The sequence below is a fragment of the Peromyscus leucopus genome, chromosome 7 (genome assembly GCF_004664715.2).
Source record: "Peromyscus leucopus breed LL Stock chromosome 7, UCI_PerLeu_2.1, whole genome shotgun sequence".
NCBI lineage: Eukaryota > Metazoa > Chordata > Mammalia > Rodentia > Cricetidae > Peromyscus > Peromyscus leucopus.
Genome location: NC_051069.1, coordinates 16092062 through 16105116, shown reverse-complemented (window position 1 = coordinate 16105116; position 13055 = coordinate 16092062). Strand labels below are relative to the sequence as shown.

Sequence of the window (13055 nt, the reverse complement as noted above, 5' to 3'; positions counted from 1 at the left end):
ACCTGAGTTCAAATCCGAACCATCGACACATGCAAAAAGCCAGAACTTAGGCGTGACCACACATGTCTTTAATCATAGTACTGGAAAGCAAAGGCAGGTGAATCTCTGTGACTTCCAGGCCAGCCAAGACTACATACACACCGATTATCTGTAATCCCAGCTCTAGGGAGGCAGAGACAGAAGGATCCCTAGAGTTCGCTGGCCAGCCAGCCTAGCCCAATTAGTAAATTTCAGACCCACGAGAAGCTCAAAAATAAGGTAGTAAGGCTGAAGACAACCCAGTGTTGATCTCTGGCTTCCTAGAGCACCTCCCTCCAAATACACACACACACACACACACACACACACACACACACACACACACACACACACTGCTGATCTCTGGCCTCCTGGAGCACCTCCCTCCAAATACATACAGACACAGATACACACACACACACACACACACACACACACACACATACACACACACACACACACACTGCTGATCTCTGGCCCCCAGGAGCACCTCCCTCCAAATACACACAGACACAGATACACACACACATATAATGATATAATGTTGATCTCTGGCTTCCTAGAGCACCTCCTCCCAAATACACACAGACACAGACACACAGACACACAGACACACACACACACACACACACACGCACGCACGCACGCACGCACGCACGCACGCACCGAAGCACAGGCAAACAATGAGGAGACCCAGGTCTGAGGAGGCCATGGAGCCAGCTGGGGGGGTGGGGCCTTCTGCTGCCTCTGACCAGCATAGCCTTGCTTGTTCTGAAGTTATGAATTAACTTTAACCCCACCAACATCACTGACTCCAGTCCAGAGGGGCAGTTTGGGTTCCGTTCTTCCCCCAACTCTCCCTGCTCCCGGGATTCCAAAAGAAAAGACCGTGCTTCTGCTACAGTAACTGTAAAAGGTTTATCAAGAGGAAAGAGTGAAGCAGCGGGACCCAGGAGCAGACAGACCATGGCTTCCAGGAAGGCGGCGGCGGGGACAGGGTCACTTCCCAACAACATGCTGCTGGGCCGCATCCTGGCCTGAAGGGTAAGGGAGGGGGCAGTAACTCCTGGAGGATGTAAACATAGGTGGGTGGTAGCACAACCTGTGAGTGAACCTGGCCAGGAGCAGGGGGTCTAAAGTTCCCAGTTTCTTTCTCTCAGACGTCCCACCGTGCAATGAGAAGGGTTTGAGAAGACCAGGCCACAGAAGCAAAGGTGCCTGGGAACTTGGGACCTGGACCTGCTAGATGGGGAGTTCCTGCTGGTCACTTTGGAGAGTTCCTCCCGAAAGGCACCATCAGGGCTCTGTGCTTCCTGGCTTGAGCATCTTGAGCCCAGAGAAGGGAACGTTGCTGCATAGTCCCCTCAATAAGGAAAAATAGAGGGGGGTCCCCCAACCAAAGTAGAGGGGAGTCCAAGACCTCTAGGAGGGAGTTGGCCTGCAGTCTCCCCCTGCAGAAGTGGTACGGCGGGGAAATCCAGGGACCACGGAGCAAGGATGATCCCTCCCTCTGTCAGACTGACCAGAACCCATAGAGAGGATACCAAACTTGTTTGGAAAAGGTGAAGAAGAGGAGAGACAGCATTGGTCCTCTCCCCATGTCCTTCACCCATTTCCTGTCTTGTAGGTCCTTGCAATTCTTCAAGACATTCTGGAATGTCACCTCCTCCATGGAGCGTCCCCCGCCCAGCAGAGTTCTGTGGTCTTTCAAGGAGTTTCCAGGAATCCTTAAATGTCACTGTCACACTGCAGCGTCTGATATCCATCTTGAAAGGTGGCTCTTCTGGGACAGGCACGTTCCAGGCTTGGTCACTAGGGTCTCAGCCATGGCCACAGCAGTCAACGGAGTCCAGGGAATAAACAGGGTGTGGTGGCCAGGTGAGCGTGAACTACAGGCTACAGAGACTCCTGCTCTCTAGGGACTGACCAGCAGCCCAGGCTTTGGCTCAGAGGACTCTGTCTCCATTCACCCATCTCTAAAGTGAGGGAAGACTTCTCCAGGGGTACCAGGACGTCTCCTAAGTCCCTTCTCTCCTAACAGGCCACTCGCCTCTCCCACTCCTGAGCACCTGAGCCACTGCTAGGGGCAGGGAGCCTTGGAGTGGGGTGGGCTGCAGGGACTAGGTCCAGCTGGGAAGGGGACCTGCACGTGTGGTCAGTCAGTCTGTCAGAGATGGTCGTACATGCGCAGGGTCTTCTCCAGCTGCTGGCCCACCCGCTGGTAGAAAAGGATCTGCTGGCGCAGGTAGCTTTGCATCATATGCTTGAAGTCAAGTTCACGGCGCTGGTGGAAGTGGTTCATCTCAGCCTGCAGGGCGAAGCCTACCACACGGCAGCGCCTGCGGATGCCGTCTGCCTCTTCCTGAGCCATGCGGCCCTCGTCACTCATGCGCTGGCTCTCCTTCACCTTGGCAAAGGCACCTGGCGGGAGAGCACAGGACAGGCAGGTCAGGGCTTGGACCTCCCCTACTCACTCACTCCCTGTACATCCCTCTAGTCTCACAAAGGCGAATGACGCCTCAGATGTCTCCACCCAGACTTCCTCCTGAACCCACCTGACGGTCTCGATCAAGACATCACAGGCCTCACTGTCTCCTATTTTAGCTTTGGCCTCTCTCTTCCAAGAAAGCCTTCCGTGTGCCCTATGATCCCTGAGGCTTCCCAACATCTTGCATCTTAGCTATTGCACTCTGGCTGGTTGGCTTCCCCTTCGGAGTTCGGGGGCTGTCGTGTTCCCCAGGTCCCACAAGGTCTGGCCCACACAGATGTGGACACATCTGCTGAACTGACTCTTCTCACCCCCGGGCTGCTAAGACAGGGACATCCCCCTGATTTGAGAGTCTATCTCATAGTACCCAAAGATGTTCCCTAAGCCGGATGCCGAGCTGGCTCTTCATTGCCTGCAGAGGACAGTCCACACCCATTGCCCTGCCCAGGAGGCCTCGGGGAGTTGGCTCTTGCACAGGTGACTTCCACAGTGTCACCGTGTCCATGCAACCCTCCCAGTTCTTTCCTATCTTACCCCTGCCTGCTGGCTCTCTATCCATAATTCAAGGCCTAGATCAGGTTTGACTTCTACAACGAACTCTCCCCAGGGCCCCAGGCAGAATGCCTCCCGATGCACCTGTCCCCAGCCTGCTTTCGCACAGCTGATTCTAACACTGCGATTCAAAGGCCACCTGGTATGGCTCCCTTACATACAAGCCCCGCCCACTCCTCACCCCTGTCCCCATAGAACCAGAGGAGACTGTACTGATAAACAGGTGACAGATGGTAATAGAAAGGGATAAACCTGGGCAGGGGCCTTAATCAGGAAGAACTGGGCTGAATCAACAAACAATTAGTTAATGAGTTCAGTTTTGAAGAAAAGGCAGGTGACTATCTTCACCTTTAAGCCGGTTGTGGAGAAGAGGAGGGCGTGTGTCCGTGGGCACTCACTCTCAAAGGACGAAAGGGAGTCCCCAGGGCAAGGGGGGCCTCACCCCACTTTTCCTCTTGTTGACTGTTTTGTTCTTTTAAGATTTATTTCCTTTTTAATTATTTGTATTTAGGGAGGAGAGTACATGCATGGGAGTGTCAGCGGAGGCCAGAGACTCAGATCCCTCCAGAGAACACACACCCCCCTCCCCGCCCACGCTTGCCCTGGAGTCACCAGTGGTGGTGAGCCACCTGTCGTGGGTGCTGGGAACTGAACTTGGGTCCTCTGGAAGAGCAGCACATGCTTTTAACCACCGAGCCACTTCTCCAGCCCTTCCTTCCTTTTATTAAAATGCATTTTATTATCTTATGTGTATGAATGTTTGCCTAGATGTATGCCTGTGGATCACGTGCATGCCTGGCACTGTGAGAGGCTAGAAGAGGGCGTCAGATGCCCTGGAACTGGAGTTATAGATGGTTGTGAGCCTCTCTGCAGGGGCTGGGAGTTGCACCTGAATCCTCTGGGAGAGCAGCCGGTCCTCTGAACTTCTGAGCGATCTCGCCAGCCCTTCTGTTTTGTTTGCTGTTGTTTTTGCTTGATTTGGAGACAGGGTCTCATGTAGACCAACCTGATCTCAAACACACGTGTTACTATACTCGGTTTATGAAGACTGATCCCAGGGTCTCGTGTATGCCCAGCAAGCACTCCACCAAATAAGACACATTCCCCAGTCCATGCCGCTTCTTCTACATGGTACTCTTTTAATTCTCCCTGAAGTTGTCAGAAGTATTCAAAATGCACTTACTAGGCACTTCCTATATGCCAGGGCTTTACAGACTGGATGGGACTCCAGATACCCTTATCAGAGACAGCATCTCTATCAGAGAGCAAGAGCAGGGTTAAATGGTGACTAGTGGCCTTTCACACAATGCCTCAAGTTTGGAGAGAGATGCTTCCATAGTACCCAAAAGAAATCTGGAGCTCCCAGCTTTCAGCTCACTCAGGCCTTCCGACACCTTCCCTCGATTATCACCTGCCTCCTGCTCCATCCTGATAGTCCAGCACAGTCTTGAGCACAAGAGGAAACACGGTAAGAGAGTTCAGAGCTGAAGAGACTCTTAAGGGCAGCTGTTTGATCCCACCACAACCACTGAAAGAAAAACTAAGATCTTGAGGAGACTGGCCGCAGGGCTCCCAACCCCCTTCCTGTAAGTGGAGGGTGCCTGGCCCTCCACATCTAGGGGATGGACACCATCGCTACTACAAAAACCCTATGTAAGGCCTCCAGACAGTGGGCACAAGTATCCAAGAAGGTCACAGTGGGTAGGAGGGACCCTACGAAGAAATAAGAGATCAAGACAGAGAAAGTTGAAGTTAAGCTTCAACAAATGGAGTCTACCTGAAGCAGAGACCCAGGAGAAGCCTGAACTCCAGTGGCCTGCCTGCTTGAGTCTGGGAGCACTGCTGGCAGATCAACACTCAGAGGAAGGTCTTCTTGGGACCAGAGAGACAGTTCAGCGGTTAAGAACACTTGCCTGCTCTTCCAGAGGATCTGAGTTTGATTCCCAGCACCCACATGGCAGCTCATAACTGTATGTAATTCCAGCCCCAAAGGATTGAATACCCTCTTCTGACCTCCACAGGTACCAGGCATGTATGTGGTACACAGACATACATGCAGGCAAAACACCCATACACATAAAATAAATTAAAACGATTTTTAAAATAAAGATACATATATACATCTCACATAATTAAAAACAAAGCTAGAGGAGGAGGGCAGCAGCAGTCGCTGCTTGGGTGAAGGAAGGATTCCATAAGGCTGGACCTATCTGTCTCCTAGTCAAGAGCTTGCACCCACAGGAACTACCTACCCTCCTCAGGATGCTCTGTAGTCCCAGACCTGCCTTGGGTACACAAAGCCCACAAACTGAGGAGCGCTGGAGTATGAAGCCCAAGCCTCGTTCCTTCCTCCTTTCCCTTCTGCACCATCGACCTCAACTGTCCAGTCCTTGGGAAGTCCCTGCCTCCATCTGCCTGATACAGTAGATTCCAACATACTTGGCCCCATACCTGCTCCGCTATCAAATCACCTCAGGGCTGCTTATCTGTGAAGCTGAAGGGACCATACCAGCTACTTAGCGTGACCGGCTTAAGACTGACCTCTGACCTTGCTGGCTCTCAGGGTCCTGGCTTGCTCTTGGCAGTCAACTGTGGCAGGATAGCTATTACTAGGTTTTTCTTCCCCCAAATGACCAAGTGGGCAGAACAGACCTGGAGAGCTCAGCTTAGCTCCAGATTCCATGTCAAATTAACATGGAGACGGGGGGGGGGGGGGGGGGGGGGGGGGGGGAGAAAATTCTCCAAGGTCACCCTATAGGTCAGGTCACCCTATAGGTCAGGTCCCTCCAAGCCCTGTTTCCTGACTCCCCACCCTCCCCCAACTGTTCCCTCACATGCTCACCGTTTGTTCAAATGTCTAGATGGGACAGACTGAATCATGTGACCCAGAACCAAATGTCCCTGTTACTGTCTCCGAGGAAAGCCTCTATCTACAAGGCTAGTACAGGATGTTCTCCTCCAGCAGCAGGCTCCACTGCCTGCCCAGTTCTGTCTTAGATCAACTCCAATTCCTCCTCTCACACTCACTCTAGACTCAGGCCAGACAGAACTCAGAACCTGGAGTGAGCAGGGCTGGCACTGCAGGAGGCAGACACAGGCAGCATCTGCTTCAGGCTGCAGGGTCCCCCCAGAAGGCAGAAGCCCCTGACTCGAAGAGACGTCTCAAGTGGAGACTGAGACAAGGCCTCTCCTACACGCCTGCCTATCTGAGGTAGAAAGGACAATATAGCTTTCTCCCCCCCCCCCTTCTTCTTCTTCTTCTTCTTCTTCTTCTTCTTCTTCTTCTTCTTCTTCTTCTTCTTCTTCTTCTTCTTCTTCGATGACACACTGGGTGTGCGGACACGTGATTGCCCTCTTGCCCCAACTCTGCTCTAAGTGAGAGTTTCCAGCCACTGCGTCGGGGTAGCTGTTTAATCATTGTGCCCAGCCTCTTGCTGCCCACACAAAAAACATGCCATCCAAGGAGCTGGTTGAACCAGCTTTCCCAGGCCCAGCACGGTGTGTGGCTCCACTTCCTCACAGGAAGGCACCTGCCCCTGCCAGGCTGGGCCCCTGCTCTGAGCGCAAAGCCAGATCTACGGGAGCAGTCAAAGGTCCAGGGCAGGCCTTCCCCAGAAGTCTCTCCCTCAAAGGCCTAAGACACTAAGGCCCAAGAAGGCAAAGGCCCTTCCCACCCAGGGACACAAGGCAAGCTGGGTGCAAAGTCAGGCTAGAACTCAGGCTTTGAATCCCTGGGGCTGAAGGGAGGAGAAAAGTGGGTGGAGATGTGAGGGTTCGGCAAACAAAAGAGGTAAAGGAAAAGGTGAAGGGGGAAGGTGCCTGGCAGGTAGAGTTCTGACAGCCACCTTCGTAATTAGGACAGGGGCCTGAGGGCAGGGGTATCGTGTTTGCTGTTCCCCACACTCAAACCAGAGGGCCACCCAGAATAAAACTCCTTGACCTCAGCCTAGGGCCCGGGGAGCCAGCCCCACACCCTGAATATATTCTTCCTGAGTTACCGCCCCAGGGAGGACCACACCTCTCTAGTGACATCTGCCTTCTCTAAGTCCCCAGACTCAGTCACCTGCTAGGCCAGCCCCTGACTCAACTCTTCCGTAAGAGAAGCCCAACTTAGGAACAGAGCCCTTGTGAACAGAGCCCTGGACCCCAGGTTCTGTTCCCCACTGCCCAGCTTAGTGCCCCATGTGACCCAGGATGAGTCACTTCACTGGCAGTTCCTCAACAGGCAGGGGCTCATCCGGTCCCTCCCCCACACAGGGGGCCATGAGAACTGAAAACATGATGGACCTGGGAGGCGGCCAATATAGATATGTCCTTGGGGAGCTGGAAGGAGGAAGGGGTAGTCCCAGCTGATCCACAACCACTCTGCTGTGGACACAGACTTCATCTGCAAAACAGAGATCCTCCTGCACAGACAGGGGCTAGCAGACAGGGCGGAGGGGGGGTCTGGGCTCAAATGCTTCAAAGGTAGAAAGAAGCTGAGCCTATGAGACGGTAAGACAGCCTGCAGTGTGCCCTTGCCTGTGTCTGTCTGGGTCCTCCTTCAACCCATGGGTTCATACAAGGCAGAATCTGGGATCTGCTTATCTCTGTGTTCCCAGAATCTTAGGGCTCCATGTGTGATAGGGTCAATGAAACACAGAAAAAGCAGATCGGACAGGAGGGTATACACAGAGCTCAGTGAGAACAGAGACCAAACCTGTCCACACTCCCTAGGCCTACAGCAGCACTCTCTAGAAAATCATCTCAGTACATTTGTTGAGCCAGCGATGGAGACCGAGACAGGAAAATGTGATGAGCTGTTCACTGTAGTACAGGCTGTCCTCATATTCCCAGGGACCAGTAGAACGCCACACTCAGGAAGGGCTTACCTTTTTGCAGGTGGATAATGTCAGGGAAGTTGGAGAGCAGGCCCTGGTAGAGAGACAGTGTGTCAAGCATCTGGAAGAGGTCATTTTTGGGCTGTTCAGCAAACATCTCACCAACGGTTTCATAGGTCCGGCCGGTGTGAGAAATGGCATTGTTGAGGGCCTCGGAGCTAAAGGGAGGATCCATCTGGAAGGCATGGCTAATGGCCTGGAAGGCACTTCCCAGCTTCTGGAATTCCTTGCGGAAGCCCCCCACATGCTTCCGCACCAGCTCCGATGCCACGGTGCTCAGCTGCAGGACACTGTCGTCCATCTTCTTACTGAAGGCCTTGAATGTGTCCACGCGGTCCTCTACGTCCTGCAGGTCCTGGTGCTCTGTGGGGATCTGGAAGGTGAGCAGAAAGCTGGCACCCACCATCTCATCCTTCTCTGCCCGGCGTTTACCCATCTTCCACTGTTTGTCATCGAGGCAGCTGAGGAAATGCTGGAAGCCCTCGTACTGCGAGAGCACGGGGTGGCTAGTCATGTGGTCCATCCAGAGGATGAGCCGTCGCTTACGCTTCTCAATGAAGTCCTCCTCGAAGCGGCCAGTGGCCTGCTTCTCAGGCAGGTGGGGCACAGAGATGACAGTGAACTTGTGGAGAAGGCGGTTGTACAGCCAATCGAAGTGTTTGTAGCGCCGGTAAACAGGTGAGCCGGCGTGGGTGGGTGTAAGCTTGTAGGAGATGTAACTCTTGATGCCTTTGAACTTGGTCTGTTTGGTGGGGTCCTCTACGGAGCAGGCAAATGGGTGGGGGTTGGCCTTCCACTGAGGGCCACGGGGGCCCATCTCGATGGAGTAGGTCTCAGCAATCTTGGCCATCATGGGCACATCACCAAGGATAAAGGCCTCCACTCCGGAGCGCACGAAACATGAGAAGCGATTGAGGTTCCGTCCCACCACACTGCCCCGCTTGGCGGACGCTAGACTGTCCTGCCTTTCCAAGGGTGCCTTGGGGCGGAAAGCCATATGCTGGCTGGGATAGGCACCCGGGTAGGAAAGGTTGAGTGGAGGGTGCCCATTGGTACCTAGGCCACCAGCCCTTGGCTCTTCTACCACTGTGCATCCATCATCCCAGTCATCCCAGTCATCGTCATCATCATCCTCAAAGCTTCCTTGGTTTGAGAGAAAGCCGCTGCCCCCACCACTCCTGGCTTGGCTGGCCACACTAGGGCTGTTATACAAACTCACTTGGGTGCCCAGGGAGCCTGCAGGGCTGCTGGGGTAGTCCACGTGGTTGGTGTTGATGCCAGGACGGACGATCTCAACGTAAGAAGCAGGGAAGAGCCCTGTCTCCCCACGGCTGTTCTGCCCCTGCAGCCATCCATCCAGTGAAGTCTCACTGAAGATAACCAGGTCTTCATCCTGCTGGATGTTGATTTCCTCCTTGTTCTCACTGTGGAAATCATAGAGGGCTCGGCCTTTCAGTGCCATGGCTAGGCTACCAGGCAGGTCAATATTGGCAGGAAAATACCTTGCCCGGACTCAGGATGCTCAGCAGGGTGTCCAAAAATGTACTTGCAGCTCCAAGTCTAGTATACCTTACTCAGACCCTCAGGCAGGGGTCTCGGCATGCACAAGATGCGGTCTAGCTGCCTTCTCTTCAAAGAAACGTCCATGGTCCAGAAACAGCCTTATCCAGCCTTGGGGTATCTGCCTGTAAACAGGGAGGGGTTGGTCATGACCACAGTCTTTCTTCCCTCCCTTGGCAGCCCATGAGAGGGAGGGAGTCACTCCCTCCTCTCACACCAAGTAGAAAAGTCAAATGACCTGGAGAAACAAGCTCTGCTAGAACAAGAATGCGACAGACACTTTCCACTAGAACAACGTTGTACAACAGAAAAGAATCCGCTGCGGACCACGGTCCCAGGAACGCAGGCAAGGTTCTGCCTCCCCGGCTCCCAGCTCCTTTGGGAGGCTCTCACATTCCTCTGAAGAGCTGTTCCTTCCTCCTTCCTCTCTCGTCCCTGGCCACCGCGTCTTCAAGAATCCAGAAAATCCAAGAGGGGCGAGGAGAATAACAGCAGAGTCCTGAACCAATTCCAAGGGTGGATGTGTCCGGCCTCCAAACGAGCCAGGCCGGGAAAACAAGGGCCAAAGCTTGCACAACCGGAGGATAACTACACGACCTAGGGGGTGCGACCCTGCCTAGCCCGCTCTGGTGCCCTCTTCCCGCCCTGCAACTGGCTAGCCCCCCACCCCCAGAGAACAAGGGGGCGCGACAAACCGCGCAGAAGACTTCTGCTCTCTCTCTCTCTCTTTCTCTCTCTCTCTCTCTCTCTCTCTCTCTCTCTCTCTCTCTCTCTCTTCTCTCTGCCTCTTTTGTTTGCCTAATTCCTCAGCAGTTTCGGAGTACTAAGCTGACCCTGATCCGAGTCCCAGGACCCCTGTCCAGAGGTAACACTAGTAGAAACTATCACCATCACCACCCCCACCACTGGTGTGCCAGCAAACACTTAACAGTAGTTGGTAGATGGAGTTCCTTCGAATAGATGACGCGGCCGGCTGTTTGTCCGGCCGTCCGGAGGTTCGTTCTCCGCGATGTCCCGGGGGGGGGGGGGGGATGCTGCCCGAGAGGGATGAGCTGAGCCCCAGCCTCCTGCCTCCTTCCCCCACACTTGCAGCCCCTCAGCGCTGCCAGCGGGAAGCCAGATCCAAAACAAAACAAAAATCCAAAAAAAAGAAGGAAAAGAAGTCCAGGAGGTGGCGTCCCGAGGAAGGAGGGGACAGCAGTAGGGGAGGTGAGGGGTGGAGAGAGAGAGAGGGAGGGAGGTATGAGGGAGGGAAAGCAGGCTAGGGAATTGAGCAAACTCCACAGCACTTCTGCGCGTCCAGGCGGAGCAGGGACCGCAAGGCTCCGCCCTCCCGAGGCCAGGGTGCCACCGCCGGCTTTCCGTCCTCTTTCCTTCTGGCGGGCGCCCCCCAAGCCCGGTTCAGTCCGGGTGGCGGGGATCCGGGAAGTGGACTCGGGAGTCGGGGAGCTGCAAGCTCTCAGCCGCCTTGTAGCCGGTGCCGAGAGCCACCTCTCACCCGGGTTGGAGCGCCGCGCGGGGGAGCTCGCCAGCCGCCGCGGGGCCTCGCCTCCTGGACTCGATCACCCGCCTGCCTTTTCCGTGACGCAAGGGCAGGAAAACTCCGAAAAGTTTGCCGAGCGCCGAGTGGCAAGGAGGGAGCTAAGGACTCGGAGAACCGCGCCGGCTGCCAGGGAGCAGCGCTGCGGTGCCGCCTACCCTTTCCCAGCTTCCTCACCCGTCTCTTGCTCCGATCAGTCTAGGAACTAACAGATACCGGATTGTTCTCGGAGGGGGAGGCAGCAAACTGTGCGACCCTGGTGTCCCGCATGGGCTACCCGATGCTGCGGGCCTGATAGGGCCGGGAGCACCCCAGCTTTGGGCAGCTTCCATCGGTGTGTGTGGGGGTGGGAGGCAAGACTATACTTCTGCAGTGGCAAGGAACAAGCTTAGGCACAGGCGGGTTCTGGGTTGCTTTGTCCTTTCGCGGAAACTGGATCTTCCTTTCCGGCCAGCAACACCAAGGAGAGGGCGTAATCTGGTAGATAGCCTCTAGGCTTCCAGGATTTGATCCTCCAGTTTATGCAAAACGCGGTGAACTGATTAGGACAAGAATTGTGCTGAACTCTGGAGCAAATAGCACGACGGTTGGATTCCTGCCGTGCCCCTCCGGTCTTTAATTCAAACAATCTGTCCCATTAAGTTATGTATTCTAAACAACAAATTAACCGAGTACCGATAATTTGCCAACCCCCCGGAAAGACAACAAAGTAAGAAACTTTACAGATAGGCAAAATGCCTAGTGTGGCCAGTGCCGTGGCAAATTCATGGGAGGCACTACCTCAGCTTGAGTGGAACACATATCAGGGACCTTCTCTTTTTCTAGGAGATGTCTGAAGTAACACAAAGACTTTAGCCCAGACCCCTTTCCATGCTGAGCCCTGGAGCATTGTTTACCACCTCCTACCCATTCCACCCCCCCCACTCCCCCACTAGAGCTTCCCATTCCTAGTCTTGCTGGTTGCAAATTTACTGGTATAAATTAGTGCTGCTAAAGATTGGGACCTTTAGCTGTCTTGAGGGACATGAGTCTCAGACCTCTTGATTCCGAAACTCATTTTCATTGGTACTATCTGGATTTGCCTCCCTATAAATATGCACACATTGCTGGTTGGGGCGACACTCTTGGGAGGCTGAAGCAGGAGGGTCCTAAGTTTGTACAGGCCATCATAGTGAGTGCCAGGCCAGCCTGGGCCACAATGCAAGACCTTACCAAAAGTTAAAAACACACTGGGGAGCGGCTGAAACAGAACTACCATGAGTTAGAGGCTGGACTACAGTGTGAAACCCTTTCTGAAACAAAACAACAATTAAAAAAAAAAAAAAAAAAAAAAAAACTAGCCGGGTGTGGTGGTGGACACATTTAATCCCAGAACTTGGGAGACAGAGGCAGGGGGGTGGGGCCCATGCTTCAGAAAGCCTATCAACTGTATTAAGTAAGCTCCTGCAGGGAAGGAGTGTCTACAACAGCACCTAGTACCTAGCAAACACTAAAGAAATGGTTGTTATTGTTAGCCTCAACTAGCAGAAAGGTCTGTGAACAGAGATTATAGGAACAAGAAGAGGCTCTCAAGCAGGTGGGGGAAGGAAGGTCTCCAGCAGAGGTGGTAAGATTTCTACAAGTTTGAGGCCAGCCTGGTCTATCTAGGAGGTTCTAGGAAGGTCCAGCTAGGGCTATATACATGGCTGGACCTTTTCAAAACCAGCTAAAGAAAGCAGCTGAGCGGAAATACAACTGAGCCTTTAAGGTCAAGGCTGTCCATGTAGCAGGGGACAAGGAAGGAGGTGTCAGGCTCGTGGGCTAACCTGGTCACTGGGCTTCCCAAGGAGCAACCCCAGCTCTTAACCTACTGATGTGAAAATTCAGTTTTGCTTCACAGCTGTTTTTACCGGAGTAAAATAACCCAGATTCTAAGTTTTGTGCACTCTTCTTTCCCTCCCTCCCTTCCTCCCTCTCTCCCTCCCTCCTTTCTTCCTTCGTTTCTTTTTGAGGCAAGGTCTCCCTATGAGACAAACTG

General features: G+C 53.7%; 1 protein-coding gene across 2 annotated transcripts; it reads right to left on the bottom strand.

Annotated features, from left to right (window-relative positions):
- Positions 1–911: 911 nt before the first annotated feature.
- On the bottom strand, positions 912–10663 carry Snx33 (sorting nexin 33). 2 transcript variants are annotated; one of them, XM_028865051.2, is made up of 3 exons: positions 9737–10663; positions 7930–9623; positions 912–2439 (listed from the first exon to the last, which is right to left on the bottom strand). In XM_028865051.2, exons 2-3 carry the CDS (start codon positions 9398–9400, stop codon positions 2186–2188), a joined length of 1725 nt encoding a protein of 574 aa, XP_028720884.1. In that variant the 5' UTR covers positions 9401–9623; positions 9737–10663; the 3' UTR covers positions 912–2185. The 2 variants fall into 2 exon arrangements, with proteins under 2 accessions (XP_028720884.1, XP_028720885.1); XM_028865052.2 differs by having other exon boundaries at positions 10428–10663.
- Between the last annotated feature and the right edge of the window lie 2392 nt (positions 10664–13055).